This window comes from Chamaea fasciata, unplaced genomic scaffold (genome assembly GCF_029207755.1).
Source record: "Chamaea fasciata isolate MVZ Bird 193981 ecotype frontalis unplaced genomic scaffold, bChaFas1.0.hap1 SCAF_1, whole genome shotgun sequence".
Classification (NCBI taxonomy): domain Eukaryota; kingdom Metazoa; phylum Chordata; class Aves; order Passeriformes; family Sylviidae; genus Chamaea; species Chamaea fasciata.
Window position 1 is genome coordinate 109,798,110 of NW_027094086.1, and position 23,509 is coordinate 109,821,618.

Here is a 23,509-nt window from a genome sequence, read left to right on the forward strand (position 1 = left end):
TTTCAATAGCAACTCATGTTTATCTATTTGAGTATTAGTACTTGGCAATTTCTGATGAAGAAGCATTAGTGTCTAAATCAATCAAGTTAGCTGTTTAATGATAAATGTCCATCTTTCATCCCCATCTTTATAAGAAATGCAGTAAGGATCGCAGTAGTTTTAACTCTTCCGTGCCAAGAATACAATCCTATGTAATATTGCTGACATCACCTCAGCATGGATTTGTGTGGGCAAAAGGTTATGTGCCTAAGAATAAGCGTGTTTCTACTCTCATCATCACTCTCAAATTCCAGCATGGTAAATCATTAATATTCTTTGTAGAGTAGAAGTTTTAGCTTGCTTTTGTTTTGTTTTGTTTTGTTTTGTTTTGTTTTGTTTTGTTTTGTGTGTGCGTGCGTGTGTGTGTGTGTGTGTGTGTGTGTGTGTGTGTATGCGTGGAGAAAAATTTAGAAACACACCTCTTGTATTTTGGAGTTTAATCCAGACTTAAGAACTTTTGCACTGAATAGATTTTTTTTTTAATTTATTCAAATAGAGTGCATTTGTCGTTCTGCTTTCTTACCACATCTAAGAAAATACCTTACAGTGAGAGGAAATAATTTCATTTGCATCCAGTGTGTCTACATTACTGGTACAAATGAACATGAGTGCTCCTGGCTGAGCCAATATTACTCTGGAAGTCAGATGCCCATTCTGTGCCGACTCACTGTGTGGAAATATTCAGGCCTGCAAAAAAAGAAGTTCCCGAATAAAATTAATTCAGTAAGAGGAGGTTGTTGTTTACTGAGGTGAAAAGTGCTGCATGTGCACAACTGTGTACCACAGGCACCAGAAAACCCTGCTGCAGAGCGTCTAGTTGCTACTGTAATTATTGTAGAGACAGATAATGTCACTGTTAGAGGGCAAATCTAAGAGAGCTTCATATCATAACTTTATTCATATCAGAGCAGAAGTGCTTTAAAATCTGTTATTACAGAAGCAACAAATCTGAACATTTACTTTTGTTTGGAAATTCTAGACATACTGAAAGCTCCATTGTTTTTCAATAAGATAAAATGGCAAATGTTGAATTGTTTCTTTAAAGTACTTTATTGCAGTGCCACAAGTTGCTTGGAGACAAGATATTTTCTAATCACAAACAGTCTGCAGATTATACTAAGCATATTGTAAATATAGCTGAAAAAATAAAAAAGCTATGCACTTGTCTACATGTACAACTTTTTACTCCACTGGAGAAATTTTACATGATTTAGACACAGCAAGACAAAACATCTTTCTTGTAAGTGAGATTCAGGGTCTACTTTGCTAAGGTATTATGCCTTTAATGTACCCTAATTAATTCTGAAGTTATATCATCTGAACCTGTAATCACATTCTCTATAACTTGTGTTCACTGAATCCTTTCTAAAAGTGCATTTGCATTTTCAAGTATGACTACCTGTTAACAGAAAGGTGTCCCTACAATAAAACTCCTTCCTGACCGTTCCTGCTGCAGTAAGAATTGCCTTATCTTTTGAAATTCTTTGTTACAGCTTTGGCTTGAGCAGCATAAACCACACAAGTCTCAGACTCTTCACATTTTATTTTCTGTCTGAGTCTACTTCCTTTTGTAAGAAATGGTCTTGGAAAAACACGTCCCATTCTGCTTCTTGAGAAACACAATTGACTGATTTTCTAGTGTTTCAAAACTGGTTCTTACTGCACATTATCAGTCCATACATCTTCATTTGTCAAGCATCTGACTTCCTCTAATAAAAAACGTAATTTATCCTTAAGTGGGTACCAGCAGCACTATGACTGTGGTAATGCAGAGTTCAGTATCAGGTAACCACTGACTGTGTATATATATATATATATATATATATATATATATATATATATGCACATAAAGGAGCCAGGATGAGTTTTGCAGTTTGTTCTGAACTTTTCCCCACTGTGAGTACACTTCTAATAGTAACCAAGCCAGCTCAGGCTTGTTTCCTAGAGCTGCTTTAATACATTTGACTGCAATATAGATATTCCTTCAATTTTTTGCATGAGGATCAAAATGATTAGTTACAAGCTGAAGCTTGTACATCTAAACCGTCTGATTTAGGGACAGCCTTTCATCTTTTTCACAGCTTTGCATCAACTTGTTCTACAATAAAAATCCTGGACACGTAAGACTCGAATCTACCAATTGATATGATATTTCCTAAAACAGATAAAATGGAAATGTCATGTATACTACTAAAAGCTTTTTACTGAGTGAAAAATAATTTTCAAAAACTTCAATAGCTGAAGTTATTACAAGAAATGTAATGTTTGGGAAGTGCTGTATTCCCACAAGCATTTGCTACTCTAGCTTACGCTATTTAATATATGACATTTAATATCACTATATATATCACATTTCAGCTGTGATATTGAGGGCTGATCTCTAGATCACTATCTCAGTGATACCTTACTGACACTCCTGGGCTCCACAGTGCAACCCACAGAATGTGAGTGCAAGTCAGTCCAGAAGCAATGTATTCACATTGCTGTGATGCTCTGTCTGAGGTAAACAGCTCCGTCCCTCAGCTTTCTCTCTTTCTGAACCTCAACAGGACACTTTAGCTTGAGCACATTATATCTGTTGGGCTGACCCTGCTGTTGGCACCTGTTTGTATGGTTGTCTTGATTTCTAAAGAGACTTCTCCATGGTATTGTAATTCACAGTATCCTCTGCAGGACTACAGGATGAAAAAGTGTTGATTCAGTCTTGAAGCATATGACAATAAGTAGGATTTTATACCGAAATATTTGTGCTTATTGTGCATATGGTTTGTGACACTCAAGAGCAGTTACAGAAACACATTCCCTGACATCAGAAGCTTACAATCGAAATAAAATATATTGCACAGAAAAGATCAACATACAAAAAGGAGTACCATTGTTTTCTTTCTTTTAGTGTACTTCTTGCTAACATACAGGATTGTGAACAGAGCAATGAGTTAAAGGAGTTATTATGACTTAAAATAAAAGATAATTAAGAGAGTGATAGCTTGAGGAAGTATTCTAAGAATGGCTCAAAGAAATACAGAGCAAAGGATCATTCATGACTGAGAGCTCAGAAAAATAGGAAAACAGGGTAGCAACAGAAAATAGATTTTAATATATTTACTTATCTATATTATTGAAGTTACAGACACTGACCAAGATGCTGTTGCACTAAGCTTCTTGCTTGATGTCTGGTAATATGACAGAGATTATCCCAGTTCTTCTAATTTCAGTGAGAGCTATAGAGGTGTAACTCCTTTAAAGAACAGGCTGAAGACTTATTAGCTGAAGGCCAAGGTCAAAACTCATGCATACATTTGCATGAATAAATGCAGGAACAGTATGTCCAAATGCTGGTATGAGTCTTTTTCATATAGTAATTGCAGCTTCTCTTCACTAAAACTATTATTCCTGTGCATCAGCAAAACCACCATTTATAGGAAGTAAGGCAAATATTACAGAATGCAGTTTTGAAGAAAGACATGTTGAGCAGCAGCGGGCTACATGGTAATAGGCAATATTAAAAAAAAGCATAGGCAATAACATTCCTTCACCCCACTGGTTGATGTAAGATTGATTAATAGTAGTAGTAGAATAAAGATATAAATTGGAGTAATTCCATCCATCCAGTAATTCCTAAAATAACATGTTTCTACATATTTCTCACTGCAGATGTGTAAAATTTTAGGAGCTAGGCCACAGATACCTCAGCTGTTCAGGTTTATTGAATATGCTTTGGAGATTATTTTGACCAGAGCAAGCTGACGGGTATCTGCAACTTCAAGTATTTCTTTGATGTCTAGCTGCTCTCTCTTTCATTTCTTTACCTCCACTTTAAATGTCTTGGTAGTCGTTTCTGCGCCTGCAGTGTCCATAATGATAAAGGAGGTAGAGCAGTACAAGGTTAAAAATGGACAACAAGCCAATAGCAACATTAAATCCGATAAAAATATCTGTGAAGAACAAAAAATAAATAAAAAGGGAGTTAATGGAAGACATATATGTATACCATTTTATATGCAAAGCTAACAGTCTAATTAAATATATGTACAATGGAAATATTTCTGGAAAGATCGCATTTACTGACGTATGCAACATAAGAACATATACTTCAATCCTAGAAATCTATAGATTGCTTCATGTGCATAGGTAAATCTTACTCCCAGGTTTCCATAGGGCAGGAGGGACTATGTGTAGTTAATGAAGAAAGAAAAATAGTTTCATCAGGGATCAGCAAAATGGTGAATATATGCAGGACAGGGGAAATAATGGGACTATTGAAAAGTAACATGTATTGCCTTGCTCTTCTCCTCCCTCCCAGAAATAATGTTCAGGCAGAAAGAGGTTATCATCTCTCAGTTGTTAGTAGATCATGGATCAGCTGCACTCAGTACAACTGCAGAAATACAGATGCACAAATTTTACCATGCATTTGAAGTCCATTTTTGCTTTGCATTTGCAGAAAGTCTGATGCACCCAACATGAATAGGACCCTTGTATAACACCCACATCCATACTTCTCTTAGACATTTTCAACAAGTGGAGATCCAGTTTTGACCACAGCCTTTAGGCAGCTCCTTTTGTGAAAATGCTAATTTAATTTCTACTGACATTCCTCGTCCATATAAATCCGGCCCACACTTAAAGGGAAATCTATTGATTGTGTGAAAGGCACAAAATTCAGAGCCAATGATAAAATATCTGCCTCCATGTCCTATGTGGAAAATACAGAACTGTTACACTACCTTTCATTTTGTCTTTCTTCCCACATTCTTTTGACCAGTTTTCTGCAATCACAGGAGAAACTAGTTCAGCAAACTTCTCAAGTGGACAAGAAGCGGTGCACCCTGGCAAAGTGAGGAGATAAGGATCCTTTGAAGTGTCGTTCCGATAATGCATTTCGATGCTATATTGCCTGATTAACAACATTGAAAAGTTTTTTAAAAAAGGTTCTTAAATAGAATGTTTCCTACTTTGAGTCAGCATGTTGGAAATAGGCTCTAACATCCTGCTATAGAACCTGCTCTCCCAAGAGTGGAGGCCTGGTGAAAGACGTCTGCAAAGCCCACTTTGCCGAAGCTGGTTGTTTAACTGCACAGATCACTAGTCAGCTGAAAAGGTCTTCCTGAAGGCTCCTTGAATGGCACCAGCACTGGGTTCTTCTAAGCCAGCTGGCTTACTGTGGGAGTTATATCTTGGAAATGTTCTTGCTATCATCTGATAATCAGAAAAATTTATTTTACCACTTTCTTCCCTCTCTTAAGGCTTGTTTTACCTCTTCTTCCTGTACTTCAAAGCACACATGCGCATCCCGAAAATGTAATTTTCCCTAGTTTTAATATGACTTTGTGCCTATGAGCTGGTCAGTGAGGTATCTATTTAAATCAAAATTGTATCTTCTCACAATATTTGAGAGAAAAATGGTTTTGAGGAACAGGGTAGCAAATTCTAAACACTCTTTCTTGAATAGATAAGAATATACTTGCCCATTGCTTTCTTGGTAGAGTTCAAAAAACTGGCAGGCAGCATATGGTGGCAGTTTTCCATTGAAAATATTGAGAGCAATCTGGAGGGCCCCAACTGTGGTGTCATGCTATTGGAGAAAAAAAAAAATCCATCCTTGACAGTCAATTTAGTTAACTAGCATTCATCCAGAATAATGAGACAAGAGTAGAGAGGGAGTGGAAATCAAGATAAAAGAAAATCTGTGTAAATTTGACCATAAAAATGTGTTCAGTATATTCACCATTGGGAAAAACATGTTAACTGATTACTACAGACAACAGGAGGCATTTCCAAAGAGTTACTGCAGTATGTGTCTTACACCATCTGGCAGGATTTTGGAGACAGATACTGAGGGAAAGCAAGATGTGTGGTTTGAGTAATAAATCTAATTCTTCAGTCCATTTTCTCTTTTCCTTCCTTCAGCAGTGTTTTTTGCTCCAAGGTCAGATTAAGTCAGTGTAGTAGTTAAGTAGTATAATCTAGGGCATTTCAAGTGAAAATACTTTGTTTCAGGTAGTATACCAGACAAATAGTTGTGTGCAAAGACTCTTCTGCTCACTTCCACTTCAGATTTTTTTCAATTCTCCCTTCTGTTTGGACTCATACAATGAAATCTCAATTTGGCTTCTATTTTTATGGGATCAGTTACTCACCCACATACAGTTTCTTCATCTACCCGTTATCCCTGCTTTTGCATGGATCGTAGGAAGAGGAACTGAAGGCAGGAAGTCCAAACACTTTGGTGCATGAATTTTGCAAGTATCTTTATATATATATATATATATATATATATATATATATATATATATATATATATATATATATATATGCTAGACCTATTTATATTATAGTCTAGCAGCTATGGTTTAATTATTATTCAGGTCATGGAATTTTTTAGGCTGATCAGTTTCAAAAATAACAGTATACTTGAACTCAGGGTATTAAAGCAGAAGTGAAAAATCTGGATGTACTGCTCTTTCCTTTTCAAAAAGAACATGGTACTAGTAGAATCATGTAGAAAGGACAGTGAGAAAGATTTGAGGTATCAAGTAGTTTCTATAGGAGAAAAGTTTAAATAAGATAGGACTCTGTCTTGGAAAAGGAAATGTGGAAGAGGAGTGACAGAAAATAATAAATTCATTAGAGACCCAGAAAAGATGAATAAAAGAGGGAGAATTTTTTTCTTTCATGCACAAGTCATTGTCACAGAATGTTGCAGAGTCCAAAAGTATAAATGCATTTAAAATGTTATTAGGCAAGTTGATGAAAGACAGTCTGTCAAGAGATACTAAACACAGCGACAAGTTCTGTCCCAGGAAGTACCTAAGACAGATTGCTGGATTTTTTTTCACTCTTTCCTGCCTTTATTCACACGTTCATCCCTGCCTTTGGCCCTTGTTAGAGACAGAATAATGAATGAGCTAAGCAGATCTTGGCCTGATGAAAGTGGCCCTCTTCACCCTCTAAAATAAATAAAATAATAATAGGAGTAATAAAAAAGAACCCACAGAGCAGAGGTTTAGAGGGACAGCTGAAGTTCTGTTCTATGCCAGTATCTTTGGATCACTTCAAGAAAGATGCAACTAGTAGAAACTGCACCATTAGGTTGTAGGAATAAGGAATGATAAAATATATATTTTTCTTTGCCAAATATAGTTTAACTAAAACTGAGGTGAGATCCTTGCCTATACTGTGTTCTTTTACTGATTGATGTTCAGGTTGTTAGCTGAATGAAACCGTATTATATTATTATTTCATTTAACTTTACTGGTAAAATCAAAGCAAGATTTATGAAAAATGAAAATACTCACTGCAGAGTAGACCTCCATTTTTCTTGGTTTAGAAGAATTGACAGCTTGTTTAATACTGTTTAAAATAATATTCACAAGGACACCTTAAAAAGATGGGAAAAGAAAGGAAGTGGAAAATGAAGGTGTAATGTTTGAATGGAAACAAAAAAGACAAAACATTGTATGAAATGTAAGACATCTACTCAAGCCTCACACTCATTTTTTTAGCTTACTATAATTTTGTAAGAGAAGATATTACAGAGAAGAAATATATGATTCATCATCCAGGTCAAATGAAGAGGCAGGATTCACAGGAAGTCATCTAGAACCATCCTGAGAACTGGGGATAATGACACTTCCAGTTCTGTTATGCTGAGATCCCTCCATCCTTTTTTTGTTTGTTTGTAGTGTTGGAATAATGACAACAGTGCTGGTCTCTTCCTCAATACATGCTGAAGAAATATTTTAACTATTTACTTCCAACAAGTTACACATTATTGATTCTTTCCAAAGCCCTTTTGTACTTCTTCTCCAGTCCAAAGGTATTCTAAAGCCAATGGGTAAGGGCAGCAGAAATTCCCTGAAGCACAGTTTATATCATTCTAAGGAAAGAGGATATAACTGGTATGCCAGTGAACACTAGATAAATAGTCCTGACCATGTGATATGGTCATCTGCCAGCTAATGGGCTTTACTGCAGATTGGAGCCTGTAATTTGTATATATTTGATCCAGTGATGTGTATGCCTAGGTGATGGAGCTGCTAATAATTGTTTACCCAGACCTAGGCTGCACAATAGGTGCATTAGAAAGCTTGCCTAGCCTCAAATGTTCCAGCCTACAAATATGCAAGCTCAAATGTTTGGATTTCTTGCTCATGGATACCTGTGGATCATATGATAAATTCCTGGGTTGTGTCCTGAAAGTGTCAGAAGGTGCAGTCTATGTGCCCCAATTTTGGAGCAAACCAGTAGTTCCTAGTTCTTGTAGTTCTTGCAGTATAGACATAACTGGAATCTCTCAGCTTCTATTCTGATCAGACTGTTTTGGAGCAGCTTTAAATCACTCAGAGAGCTACAAATGTGTTGCCAGTGTTTTGACACAGTGTATTGCCAGTACATCAGAAGAAAAATAAAGAACAGGAAACAATTAGAAGAAATGTTGGAAAAATAACTTAATCTAACCTACTATAAGATAAGTAATGATCATAACCATGAGGGCCTGATTTATTCCCTTAGTTTTCTATAATATTTCTAAAATTCCTAATCCCTTAAAAAAACTGGAAAACCTGAAGCCATGAATTTTTACACCTTGTTGCAGTATTTTTTCCATGCAAGTGCCAATGTTCAACACTTAATATAGCATTCAATGTCCATAATTTCAAATCAAGGGTTTGTTTGAATTAATTTTGCATTAGTAAAGTGACAGCGTGTTGCATTATCTCCTTTCTTAGAGCTATGCATTTTTTGATTTACCTCCTTGTAGTCGTGATTTCTCTTCTGTTTTATAAACCCCAAATAATGAGAGTAAGGACAATTCTGCCAGTTTTTCCATCTTGTTAATTACATCTTCAGTGGCCCATACAGGGAGAGTGTAATTGTGAATATCCTAGTGATAAAGGAAAACAAAAGAATGTTTATAATTCACTGTTTTCCATCATCCCATCATCTACTCTCACACTTCTTAGTTTAGAATTTCTGAGGCTGATGCAATTCTTTGCACCATGTGGTTTTACTCTGGAGTATGCCCTGAAACACATGTTGTGGGAATGGGGATCAGCCTGAGGTGAATGAATGTGCAGGGCAGAAGCACCTATGAGAAGGACATTTCCTTGTAGGTGTAATGTGTTCTTGCTATAGAGATGTTTTTGGTGGGAAATATTGCTGACATATGTCTTCGTCTTCTTCTCTTCCTTTCTCTGGGTCTTCAACTTATAAATACCTAATTTTTTCTGCCTTTCTATACAGTTGTCCACATACCAGTTCTATCACTGGGCAACTAGAGACAAGTGTCACTCTCCAGTCATGTAACAGTGACAGTGTCTTATCATGTTTAATTACCTGAGTTTGTAGAATATGTTCAAAATCCTTCATGCACTGCTGGTAATGTCTGGGGCCAAATGGAATTATTCCATTTGGGGTCAGTTTGGGCTTTTTTTAACTGGTAGCAATCACCATCTCAAAAATTTTTAACTGATAAGTCTTTCATGATCTCTCATGTTCAAAATCTTAAGTATTTTTATGTTTACCTGTTGATAATTTAAAGCTAGTAATTTCATTTCTCTGTTAAAAGTCACAAATATATTGTAGCCATCATGCTGAATAATTCTATAGCAGCATATTGGGAAGGGGAAAAAGGGAATAATGGGAATGGTAACAGTTCTTAAAACATGAAATGGAAATGACAGTCTCCCAAGCTGTAGACCATGTTTTTCAGTTATCTTTTACCAAAGCACTAAAATATAACTTAGATTCAAATTTAAAATTTAAAAAAGAAAAAAAGAAAAAAAGAAAAAAAAAAAAGAGAAAAAGAAAATGTAGGAGAGAATACAACCCATTCCTGTGAAAACACATTGCCATGGTTTAATTGAAACCCAAAGTTAGAGTTAGATTCTTCCCTGGCATCCATTTATTTATTATTACCTCACAATGTAGAGTATCATATGTATTCCAGAGCTGGAAATTGTCCAGTATTTTAAGGTGATTTAGTTCAAGCCCTGTGTTAACTGCCATTGTTTGTAAAAAATCCTGTGGGGGAAAAGTAAAGAGTATACCACAAATACTCGAGACATATGGAACATACATGCAGATAGATTCTCTAACACCCAACCTTTTCACAGAATTTTCACAGAATCACAGAATAAGCTGAGTTTGAAGGGACCTATAAGGATCATTGAGCCCAACTCCTGGCCCTGCCCATGGCATCCCTAAGAATTGCACCATGTGCCTGAGATCATTGTTAAGATGCTTCTTGAACTCTGTCAGACTTGATGCTGTGACCATTTCCCTGGGGAGCCTGTTCAGTTCCTGACCACCCTCTGGGTGAAAAACCTTTCTCTAATATCTAACCTAATAAGGGTTTTTTTGTTTGTTTTTTTTTTCAATTTGTTTTTGCATTTTAACGAAAGGAAAAAACACAATTCCATATTAATTACCTTCCTTTTTCTCATATCTTGGGTGTGGGGTTTTTTTGTTTGTTTGTTTTCTCTTACCATGTATGGCTGTATTCTATTTTGAAATTCTTTAGATGTTTCTGTTTCCTGCTGAAGTTCCTCAAAACGGGGGCAGTTGGGCAGAGGAAAATTCAGCCTCTGAAACATGAAAAGCAAAACTTAGAATAGTTCTAAAATTATCAACACCCCTCTGTTTTTTCTGTTGCTGAGATTATTGGTGTAATATTTTTTAGACAGGTTCATGGCAGTGCTAGACCTACTCAATAATTGTTTGTTTGGGTACATTAATCATGAATTCAGTTAACATTGGTGATAGACTGTGGTAACTTGACTTTTCAATGGCTGCTTGTGTCTGTGATAGCTTGATTTCCCTCAATTTAACTGATTTTGGCAAAAAGAAATTCCACATGTCTGTCAGGGGATTGCTTTGAGAAATGGGTCAGTGTCCATGATAAGAAATTTTTAAAAGCTACCATTTCCCTCTCATTTTCTGCATTCCCCAGATGTAACTTAATTCCACCTGGTACTGGAACCTGAATTGCTTCTCCATCTACACATCCAGGTCTCATCTCTTTGGAATAACCGGTGGATTATGGTAAGCATTTTAAGTACCACTTAATAGACAGAACATGAAACAAGAGTGACAAATTGCTCTCCTGAAATGTCAAAAAGCTTTGAACCTAAGGGCTCTGTTCTTCTTTAGGGATACGGTTCACTTTTAATTACTCCAAGTGTGTGCATTACGGAGTCATATGATAGCACATATTTGATCTGAATAACATGTAAATGCACGCATCCTTCAGACTCTGAACTCTGGCAAATATGGTTTATATCAATTGCAGAAAGACAAATGATACCTGATACAGCATAAAATGTCAGTGAAAAGCCGTGGTGAAGAAAATAAGCTTGTGCTGGTTCAGCACTTCGTCACATCGCTAGAGCATTTTTGACCCAGCACTTGCATTATCCTATAACATTAACAGACTGCAGTTCCAGAATGTCTCCAGTGGGAAGCTGGCAGCAGCCACCAACTGACCCTAGCCCACTTTCACTTGGATAGGTTTCCAAGGGTGCAATTTTTCTGTAACAGCAGCACATTGGAGGATGACAGCACAAAGTCAATATGAAACTGGGGAATGTTGTTTAATTACACAATAATAAATGTTTCTCTTGCTGTATGTCTTAATTGTCCCTCTCTAGGTGTTACTAATTAAGCCACTCCCTTTGGCTTCATTAAGCAGTACTCAGTACTGTTGCCTGTCAAGTCTTGATAGATCTCAGTGGCTTAAAAATAAACTGTGATTATGGTTTTTTACAGTACTGTACCTAGCTTTAGTTTCCCACTCTGTTGCTTGGGGCTTGAAAATAAACATCTGCTTGGTTTAACAAGAAAACAATGGTTTTTTCCAGGTGGTTTGCATTATAAAAAGCATTTTGGATTGGTGCAGAGCTGTGTTTGAGAGAAGTGTCAATACCCATTCCTGAAGCAGCCACAGAAGTGATGAGGTACTAGAGATTCATACAAATGAGCTTGCCTTTCTCAAAGAGGTTATTTCATTGCACTGTGATTCCCCTAAGGGCTTTGAGGTGTTATATAGCCAGAGCTCTGACCACTTTGATACTTTTCTGGTCTTTTGATGAAAGAGCTTCATCTGGTGTCCCATATTTAAGTAACAGTGACAGCGTTCTTTTCTGTTTAGGAAAAGGTTTAAGTTTCTGGCTGAATCACACTTTGCCTAGTCCAGTTTGTGGGAACCCTTTCTCTCTGTACCTGTTTCCAAGCATAGTCTCCAAGGATGAAGCAACATCAAAGGGAGAGAGGTGTGGCAGCCCCCTAATGAGTGAGTCCATCCTCTGATGTTGGTGACGGCCAGTTATGTAATAGGGGGTTTGTACAGATTTCCTGAAAGTCAGCTTCTGTCCTCAAAGCCAGAAGTAAATGAGGCTTGCTGTTATTACACTCAAAAGCTTTTTATCCTTATTGGCCATACTGTTCCTTACACACTCCTTGTCACAGGAGCAAGTGAAATTAAAATCTAAACCTGAATGAGCCAGAGAGAGCTACATGAAGTAAAACTTCTACAGGACTTGTTATTCAGGTAGGTCTACTCTTATGATCTGCAGAAGTGCTAGGGTTTCATTAAACGTTTTTATAGCACTGAGCATAAAAGAGCCCTTGTCTGTAATTAGAATGTTTAAGTGCCACCAGAATAGGAAGGTAATAATTTTGAGGTTATTATAGTGGCTGGTGAAAATTCAATTCCTTGAATAAACTGTGGAACAAACTTGCCAAAGAGACAAGGTCTGCCTAGTTGAGTGGTGTTTAGAAAAGCACTTGTTTCCTGTAAAGACATAGGGCAACTTCCTTAGAATACTGTCCAAAAGTGTTCTGGTCAGAAGACATGACCTTGGAGAAAATGGTAGTGTGTATGACAATTTTCAGGTATTCTGCACCTATGGAAGGAGGATTTTCACGTAGCTATTACAGTTGACCTATGACATACTTGTCAGCCAGTAGCTGTGTTTGGCATTTTCTTTTATATTGAACTCAAAAAGCTTAAAAAATGTTTTTTAGCTATTTTCCTTTTCTCTGTTCTTTTGCTTCTGTGAAACATTAGGACTATCGAATGCTTCTAGCCAGTACTCACCTGCTCTGTTGTTTTTTGAAAAATATGAACTGGAATGGGTTGCCAGAGAAGCTCAGGGTTCCAAATCTGGCTGCTAGTTGGTGGAAAGAGGCCAGAAAGATATGACTGGGCACTCATAATGGTGCGATCATAATCTGTACTTTGGATGTAAAACTGAAAATAGAATGGCAAAGAATTAAAGGTAAAATGGAAACAATAAAACAATAGGGAAATTTTACCCAACTTGTCAATACTGACTTTGTTTTCAGTTTTATATTTTTGTATAAAGTCGAAACAGTGAAACCATAATTTGAAACCATAATTCAGCTTTCCAGGGCCCTACTTCAGTTTCACAAATGGAATTACCAAGGCATCTTTGAATTTGGAATCTAACCCTCAGACTGAACTGAAAGAATAGGAAAGCATGATTTCAAAGAAGGACATTATCTTTTGAGATTCAGAGGAACATTGATACACGTAGACATGAGGATGTGATTTAGTGGTGGACAGGTTAAGAGTTGGACTTGAAATTTATAAAGGTCTTTTCCCACTTAAATGATTCTATGATCTATCAGTGATACCTCAGGAATGTTAAAGTACTCAAAAAACATAAATTTCTCTTGGAAGAATAGCAAAGGTCTTTTGTACCTTCCCATAAAGCATGCCTCCTATACAGACCAGAATGTTAGAGGGATCTATCCCACAATGGATCTGTACTGAATGATAATCACATCTAAACAGCTGTTAGACTTCTCTGTTATAGGAAGAGGTATGTAAGCATGGCCCATCACATGACTGGATAGGCATTTATCTTTCAACAGGGTTAAACAATAATAGGTCACTGTATAAATTCCCAACTCATTCATCCTGGAGCTATTCACTTTGGGAAAATTAGGTTGTGAAAGACCCAGACAGAGTGTAAGAGCTGAAAATTAGACTTTATTTTGTGTTTTTACCTTGATATAAGTCTCACTGTCAAAAATGTTCTTCTATTACCTTAATTTCTCCATTAATGAAATGAGTTTGATAATGTGCTTTTATAAGTCCATAGTTCTGCTATGCCAGAGAAATGTGCTGCAGACAGATCTGCTCTATACCTCTTGTCGGTTGTATGTGCTGTTCAAGAAGCTGGAATATCGTTTCCTCATGTACTGTCCAAGTTCAAATAGCTGCTGCATTCCAGTCTGTAAGGCAAGCATATGGGTGACTACTAGATTAAGGTGACTGGAAACTTTTAATGTAGAAGTGTCTTTTTTTCATCTTCAGTAAGGAGATTTTAAGTGATCATTAACTGTATAACATACTGTTATTGTGGTTTGACCCCAGCTGGGAACTGACCACACAACTACTCACTCACTCACCCCTGGTGAAATCAGGGAGAGTAAAAGTGGGAAAACTCCAGGGTTTGAAGGCAGTTTGATATGCAAAGCAAAAGCCACACATGCAAGTAAAGGAGACCAAGGAATTTATTCACCACTTCCCATGGACAGGCAGGTATTAAGCCTCCAGGAAAGCAGGGCTTCATCCCAGTTACCTGGGAAAAGAAATTACATCAAACTGAATGTCTGCACCTTTGTCTTTCTCCTGTTTTTATGTTTTATATGCTGAGCACGACATCATAGGGTAAAGTGTACCTCTTTGGTCAATGGAGGCTGCTGTCTCCCAGCTGTATCCCCTCCCTACTTCTTCTGCACCCCCAGACAAACTCAGGGTGGTACAAGAAGCAGAAAAGCCCTGGAATCTGTGTACGCCCTGCTCGGCAGTAACAAAAACATCCCTGCGTTATCAGCACTGTTTTCAGCACAAATCCAAAACAGAGCCCCATACCAGCTCTCTCTCAGTCAAAACCAGAACAACTGTGTATGTGGCAGGTGATCTAGAATTTTTAACAGAAATGTTCGCTTATATCTATGAAGAAATTATATGTTCTGAAATGCTAAGATTGCAACATCTGCTACCGAAAGGCAATGCCCCTGATTCTATACAAATACTATTTCCACAGTGCTGTAGATGCCGATCAACATTGTCCTTTACAATGAATGTCATTTAGTGACAGCTGAGAGAGGATGATTGACAACCTACTATTTATCACTGTCATTGCTCTGTTGTTTGTTCAGCTTTCTAAATTTGTGGCTTATATTTCATGCCTTAAGTAGCATTCTTCTGTTTTTGCCTTGGTGTGCCTGCAGTTGTCTTAGGTTGCACACTAAGACAACCTAAAAACATTTCATTCTTTTCTGTTATTAATTTCTAAAGTCTGAGCTGAACTTTTTAAATTCTACTTGTCAGAGAAGTACATTCTTACTATTGTTGCTAAAAAGATAGCAAAATAGCAAAAAGCTCTGAAAAACATCAATGCCAAAGCAGAACATCTTCTTAGTATATAAGCTAGTAGTAAGATAGTAATGCATTGTTTCTGTGTCTGAATTTTACAGATATTCCAAGCTCCCCTTCAAACATTAAACACTGAACTGTCTCTGTTTCATACTTCTGCACCATGACAAAGTGTTATTAGGAAATGCATTGGCTTCCTTTTGCTCCAGAGCTTCATATGTCAGATCCAGTAAGAGAGCTAAGGCTTGATGTTAAAATGCCAAGAGCAACCAGTAGGTTCAGTGCATCCTAGTGAAACTCTGGACTGCAAGTGGCCTTGTTAGAAGACACACTGACCCCAGAAGCAACCTTCTCCTGCAAGTCTTCTCTTGTTTTGTGAATTGGTAGTTGTCTGTCCAATGATGAGGTGTGGACCCTTCACCTGACTTGGTGGGCAGGTGTCATGCCTTTGCCCTGTCGCAGGGCTCAGTACTTAATGGTCATTAGAACTGCATCAATGTTAACAGTACAGTGTTTAAACTTGGGATTTATTTGAATGCAGACACACTATCTCTCGATAGTTGTGGCTTTTAGGAAGGTAATTATAAAGCTATGATGAACAAGATTTCAGTGTAACAATAGCTGAATGAGTAACATTGCAAAAATGTTTATGAATTACCTGTATTGGTATTTGCTAATAGCAACTATCAGAGCCTGGGATTTGCTAATGTTTTTGAGACACACACAATAAACCTCTTCCCACTTCCTCTTTTAGTAGCATTTCTAAGTTCTTCTAAGAAAGTCAACATACCTTGGTGAGTTGTCCAAATCCCTGGGGCCATTCGCTTTCTTTGTGTAGATCAGTTGGAAAATTTACAATTGGTGTTCGGTCACCATGTCGGAAAAGCTGACAATGTAAGCAATAAAAACCCCTTGAGTTCATTACGGTTAACGCTCCTGTCTTATCTAACTAGAAGTCAAACATACATTATACTTCCAGTGTCATTTTTCAAATGAAAATATCAGAGAGTCTGCAGAAGCCTAGTGAAGTAGGATGTGAATACATTCTTTACAATCAACAATATGTATAATTATATAGGAATTAAGTGGGCATAAGCCTGATGATTCTTCCTCCTAGAACATAAATTAATCACCCAAGATGTTAATGTTGGGATTGTGTTCACTAGGCATCGAGACGGGAAATATGACTGGATTTTGGAAACTCAGCACTTCTGGATATTAAACCAGTTACTGATGTTCTTAGTTTAGTATTTAATTACTTTGTCATAGACACTTAAATTTTTTTGGTTACTGTTTTTTCAAAGAAGTATCTTTAAAAGCAATTCTATGTACACATGGATCTTAATACTCAGTTTCTCAATCATCCTGAAATATAAAGATGAGAAGGTATAAACATTTACGTTGTTATCTTACTTAATTATTTCTTACTTTATTAATACTTTTACATGCCTACATGAAAATATTTTTTTTAAGTCTGTAGGATTTTATTTCTATCAAATTCAGGGGGAGCAAAGAGTTGGGTTGCTTTACTATCCTGGACATTCCTGCGTGGTGAGTATTAGTGTGATGCATTCAATCATATGATTTTTAATCAGAAAAATTAAATGAACCTTTTTGTATTTTATTCCAGCATACAAGGGAAATTACAGCCCTAGATTAAATGGTTCTGAAAAACTGAATTATTGCCCCTAAGCATATGCTGCGTGGGCTTAGAAAAATTAAATCTACAAAAGTTTCACATGAAAGGAAATGCTGGAATACAAATTCACAGGGCTCCAGACAACCTTCCAGGATGCTGACCCAAACTTTTGGAAAAGTTACCTTTGCTTATCAATGTTCCTATCATCAGCTTCATTCCTGACTTAGCACAATGAAATGACAATGTAGCAGCATGGTATATTTGTTAATAAAATTACATTTATGCCGTAATACCTCAGTGGTACATAACTTGTTTATAATTAATACTCTCCATTGCCTCATTAAGCCACATCATTCTTGCTCAGCCTTCAGAGAGGGTTGTACACACTTGTTCGTTTGCCACTCCCACTGGGAGGTGTTTCATGTTTATATTTTTCAAATTAAACACCAGCGGTGTGACTTAATGTTTTAATTACAACACACACCCTTTCCATCGGCCTTCTCAACTAATGCACATGAGCCTGTGCTTGAGCAGGTACTTCAGAGATGGAAGATACTGTCCATTAAAGGCAAATATAATTGGATTTCTCCCTCTGTTCATTTTTTACAATAGATGATAAGGTTTGCTAGAGTATAAGTTACCATTAGAACATGTAGAAGACTGCTTATTATATTTTTTGCTAGTTGAATTTCACTATGTGGCCAACCTGAAATGAATATTTTGCAGCAATTCAAGGAGGGTTTTTCACCCTCATCATCAAGTTTATTGTTTGGGTTTGTTTTTTTTTTCCTTCCCTGTGCAATTTTTAGTTCTCTTTAAGTCTCTTTTCTTACTAACTTGGAATCTCAGTTTGTTTTTTTATAACAACTTCTCAGTGCACCTGTAGTGAACAGGAGAATAAGAATAAGAATAAAGAGCTACATTGTCTGGTGGCTGATTCAGTTGAGTGCAAGAAAAATGAGTGAAAAGGACTTTTGTACTACTGCTCCTCTCTTTATGCTGATGTACATAGGTATCAAGTAGGATTAGTTTTTCTGGACAGGCTGGTACTTGTGTCAAAAATGAAGGTTAAATTCCCAATTACAATATAGCTGCATCCTCTCTTCTTAAATTATCCAGCTTCACAGAAAAGCATTTTTATGGGTAACTGACAATTGTTCAAACTGACTAACATGTTTAAATGACTAATTTTTATGTATATTTTAGGCAATACTTAACCATAGATCAGCACTTGGCCATAAGTATGCCCCTTTCATTAGTGAAAAATTACTGATAACATGTTAGATTTTAAATACTGGTTTGTGAGGTTTTATGTTTAGTGTATGACATAACCCTGAGCATGTCACAACAGTCAACCCCTAACAACTTTCAATAAGCCAGAACGGAGTAGCATTTTATCTGAATAGAGGTTAGTGTGCAAAAAGATCAAGATCAGAAGATATATTGAATATATGAGCAGGAGATATAAAGGAAAATATTTTATTTCTTTGTAACCTTAAGAAATTAAAGGAGTGGAGGGTATGCTCTTCTAAAAAGAAGCACAGTTGAAGTCCACACAAAATAGGAAATAGTTCATCTCCTTATTCATGTTTCTGCACCTTCATTGCACAGTGTCACATAAATATGATATGAACACTAAGCTGGAAGCAGCAAGAAGGGAACAAACAGTTAAAAAGGCAGAACCCTATTTTTAGGAATTGAAGGACAAAGCTTCTTAGCCAACTGGTTTTTGTATGTACTCAAACCTCCTTGCTACTTCTGAAAATGATCTTACTTCAGCTGCACGTGAAACAATGACTGTATGAACAACCCCTTAACCTTGAAAGACTAACTTGTTCACTCATGGCTACATCTTGGGAGACTTTTTCTAAAATTTGAAACTGTTTTTCATTAGAACATGTGATAGGAAAAGAAAGTGTATCCCTACAGATCTTGCCTTACTCATCAATATGTGTTTCTCAACATCATAATTTCAACTTTGTTAAAAATGAGTTCATTCTTCAAATTAATTTAAAAATACGTGTGCTGCAGCATTTAGTACTCCTGGCCTACAGTTTGCCTTCCTGACCTTTCAGGAGACACAGAACATGGCAGAATTAGAGAAGAGGAGCAAGGAAGCATCATAAAAAGTGAAAAGACACCAGAAATCAAGAAGGAAGAGATGGTAAGGGGAATGTACACAAGAAGAGTAAAGTTGATCTGTTTGGTATATTAATTTTGGCACTCCTTTTGAAGTGCCAAACACCTTAGTCCTCAAAACTGTTTTTGAGAACTAAGCTGGTTTTGGGAACACCTTAGTTCTCAAAAGCAGTAGATGGATGATTACCAAATCCATTACCCTCTCCTTCCACTCTGGTACAGCTTGGATCTGATTCAGTGTCTCAGTTCCATTCACTCTTGGTAACTTTGTGAGCATGATCCCTCCATATGAAAATGGTCACATGACTCAGACTTTGGCCAGCATTTACTTCTATTGTTGTCAGGTGAAAAATCATATTGGAGGCAAACTGGTGCAGGGGAGAGGGTGCACTGAGAATATGGCACGTGTTGCATACAAATATATACATAACATCTTCATTTAGAAATGCCATGAATTACAGCAAAATATCTGTCTCTGAGTAATTGTGAGCCTCTTGCAGACCCTTTTATTGACAGACTTAACTTCAAACAAAAAGATTTCTTACTTTGAAGCCAGCAATAGGAATGAAAAAAAAAAGGGTGAAGTGAAACCATCATGCTGCCAGTTCAGGGAAACCAGAGATGTAGAAATACTGAGCATGTTTAGTCAAGATTTCAGATGGCTTGGCTTGATTAGACAAATCACGCTCTGAGATAACATGCTCAGTCAATGCTTCCTATCCTGAGTTACAAGAAGAAAGACATGATGAAACCACAGTGCCTCAGAAACCACACCTCTGTGTATATGGCAGGTGAAATGTATGTGTGTAGAGGCAGAAGGTCCAGGTCAGAACTTCTTTCAACAGAGGCAATAAATCATTTCATTTCTACTTGGGTGCTTGATTGTTCTACATACTTCCTATTTTCTTCTTTCTTTAAATTAAAAGTTTGAGTTCTCTAATTCTGCCTTTAATCTTAAATTCAGTGCACAAGAGTTATGGTAAAAGCTAATGTTTACATGTAAGCAAAGAAATTTAAAATGCATTTTGACAAATTGGCTTAAATTAGAGCTTTTCAGAGAAAAGGCCTTGTGATTGAAACGCACAGAATTGGCACTAAGTTGGAAATTGTGAGGAGAGGCAGGCACAGCACAATTCCAGAAGTGAGGAAAAGCAAACATTTATCTGTGTTTCTTCTCCCCTGCAGATGTATTTTATATTGTGCAGTTCTGCTAAGGAAGTTTTCAAAAGTCATTATGACAATTTTCACAGTGCAGTAATACTCCCAGGTGAAAACACAGTAACTTACAGAGGACAGCTGGACAATGGCTATTGAAGTATGTAAGAAAGATGCCTTTTAGACTTACCTCAACTGTAGCAATACCCTCATTATATCCCATTATATCAGTGGTATATTCTGGGGTCAATTCCTATGCTATTTATTTATACTAGCAATTCTGTTTCTATGAAAATTCAATCAGTGAGTTCAGAAGGCAAAATTCAATAGAGCATACATAAATCATTCCTTGAGAAAAAAAGATGTATATTGTGATAAGATTAAACCTATTTTAATGTTTTATGTGATTGGTCAGCCTAAGCAAAAGTAACAGGATTAAAAGAAAGACAGCTTAAATTAAGTTTACCTACTATTTTAATGTTTATTGTGACAACCTACCCTGAAAATTGTTGTTTATATATTTTTTTTGTTAGTTAGCTGCACAGTTATGGTAAGCGGATGATTTTGGATAAGAAGCCCCCATCTCCATAATGGTAAACATTTCCAGCAACTTTCTGCAAAACCATTGCTTGCCAGAACACAATAACAGCTACAATTAAATAAAAATCTCGTTCCTTTCAAGGAGTTAATGCTCCAAGGCTTGCTGTCTACCTGTTTTCACCTGTGTGTCCAGTTCTCCTTGTTATCATTGAAAAAACATGTAAGTATATTTCTTTATACAGAATGTTACTGGAATTAGCGTCAGGTCCCTGCTATGTGTGGTGTCTTAGCAGGAGTAGGAACTGGTTTTTCCTGTGCACTCTGGCCTTCCTCCAAGTTGTGCATGCACAATGCAGCCAATAGATGGCTATACATGAGGTACTTTATTTAGAGTCGGAGGGTTTGTTTTGGACACAGTACTTCTGCCTTGTACCTGTATGCACATATAATGTCTCAAATAGAAAAAGGCTGAAGGAGAAGATATTCAATTGCCTGTTTATAAAAGCATTCCAATCCCCTCAACTTTGAATAGAAAATATTCCTTTGGAGTAACTATTCTTTATCATTATACCTTTTATTTAAAAAGAATGAAAATTACTATGCTTCAACTTTCATAATCCAAAGTATTACACTGAATTAATCTCTCTTTTTCTAAAGGTATTTGGGAAAGTAACATTGAAGTAATGTTTAGCTACTTTGAAATAAGAAATGGCCCAGCAAAAGAATTATTACAGTCTGTTTTCAGCCCAACTGAAGTTGATGCAACATGTCTCTCAAATCTCTACTTAAAAATGCTTATTTCCATTTCTCAGTGTACTTCTGGGACAGTAACAATTCAGTTGTTGTGAAATGGAAAATATTTATTTTGTGTGTTTATTTGTGGTAACTTCTGTAACATCATAAGCTTCAGCTTCCAAGCATAGAAGAGGTAATCCATAATCACCAGCTCTCACACTATGCATTGGAGTGTCAGCTAAACTAAGGATTAAAAGGTAAATGTAGACTTTGCATCTCTTAACTCCCCTGCACTATGCATCTACCACAAAGTCATTTATCTTTAAATAATAACTGGAGAGTAGGAGATGAAAATTCAAATAACTAGAGACATTTTTATCTTTCTTTAGGTAAGGTCTTTAAACTCAATAAGCAAAAGGGCAACAGTACTTATTTCTAAGTTTTAAGACAGGCAAAGAAACTGCCCACCTTGTCTAATTCAACAGACATATAACTCTGTCCCTGTATTCCCCACAACAAAACAGAAAACAAATATACTTACTACAACCACAAACTTCAGTTCTCTTGCTGCAGTAGTCTGTTGAAGCAGAATGAGAATAATGTGAAAAAAACCCCACAGGGTCCTAAACAAGTTGGGAAGCTGTATCACACCCATCCTGACAGAAGAGGAAAAGAGATTTGTAGCTCCAGCTGCTGCTCAGGCTGAACTGCAAGACGTCAGGCTGTACTTTCAGAAGGGGTGGAACAGCCGCTGGTGCATTTCAAATCCAAGAGGAATGTTGTGTGACTACGCAACAAATTGCATAGCCCTTTGTTTTCAAATTACTGTTTACATTCTTTTAAATCAAATTATAATTCAGTTTCTTTTTTTCCTGTAATATTTTTCTCTTTTGGAGTTTGAGGATGAAGTTAAAATACAAAGGAATTGCTCAGCATTCCTAATGTTTCAGCCTATCTGTTCTGTTTCAACTTCTCTGTGCTTGGAATTTTTCCAAACTATAGCATGGCCACAAGAATGAACCAAGAACCAGGCAATACTGTTTCTCTTTGCTGCTCAGCTAGTCCGCTTTACCAGCTTCTTTCCCCTCCCTGTTTTTCCCCTCCTCCACATTATCACAGTGAAATCAGAATAATTATTTAAAACAACATATCAAGTGGGTAAAAATTGCCAGTCCCTCAGATAAAATACTAGAATAAATTTTGCATCCTTGCTGGGCAGTTATTTGCTCTTCAATTTGTGTGTGTTATTTCTCTTTTCCCTTGGAGTATTCCTGTACTTCCCCTTTGGAACTGCTTATGTCAAGGTTTTTTTTTTTGCCTCAGATCTTTAGGAAATTTCTTGTGAACCGGCCCTGGATCTCACATTTTTATTGTTACTGATTAAAAGCGCTCTTTCTGACAGTAGCTCAGTGGCTTTGAAGAGATTGCTCAGCTTGTCTCTGACTTCCTCTCTATAAAATAAGAAGAATGATACCTGTAGACTTGATTTCATAAGCACTTTTTGAGTAATGAATTAGTTTGCAGAGCTCTATAAGTAGAGCTCTTTAAATGCTAAAACCTTTGTGTATTTACGTTCCATTCCTATCATCCCCAAACCTGTCTCAGGGTCTTCTGCTGAGCTCTCTGCAGCAGTATTTTCTACAACAAGTGTTTTACCATTTTCCAGAAATTCCATCTTTAGGGCCTTAAATCCCACTAAGCCTCAGGTATTCTCTCCTCTGAGTTGTGTGAATGTCCTTATGTATCCACTTTGTCTGATGGATGGGACTGGATGGGAGGAGTACAACAGCTCCCAGACTTTCCTGTCTGTCTTCTCAGTCGATTCCCAGTTTTCAGCAGTTTGACTTCTTTCT

The 23,509-nt window shown here is 36.8% G+C and overlaps 1 protein-coding gene across 2 annotated transcripts; it reads right to left on the reverse strand.

The window, feature by feature from the left end:
* On the reverse strand, window positions 1-22,364 carry LOC136295096 (prostatic acid phosphatase-like). Of its 2 annotated transcripts, XM_066193392.1 has the most exons (12): window positions 22,198-22,364; window positions 16,239-16,334; window positions 14,212-14,298; window positions 13,136-13,288; window positions 10,527-10,625; window positions 9,958-10,062; window positions 8,791-8,923; window positions 7,338-7,420; window positions 5,508-5,614; window positions 4,767-4,936; window positions 3,849-3,974; window positions 1-726 (listed from the first exon to the last, which is right to left on the reverse strand). In XM_066193392.1, exons 1-11 carry the CDS (start codon window positions 22,309-22,311, stop codon window positions 3,856-3,858), a joined length of 1,266 nt encoding a protein of 421 aa, XP_066049489.1. In that variant the 5' UTR covers window positions 22,312-22,364; the 3' UTR covers window positions 1-726; window positions 3,849-3,855. The 2 variants fall into 2 exon arrangements, with proteins under 2 accessions (XP_066049489.1, XP_066049499.1); XM_066193402.1 differs by lacking the exon at window positions 1-726 and having other exon boundaries at window positions 1,071-3,974.
* Window positions 22,365-23,509: the final 1,145 nt, after the last annotated feature.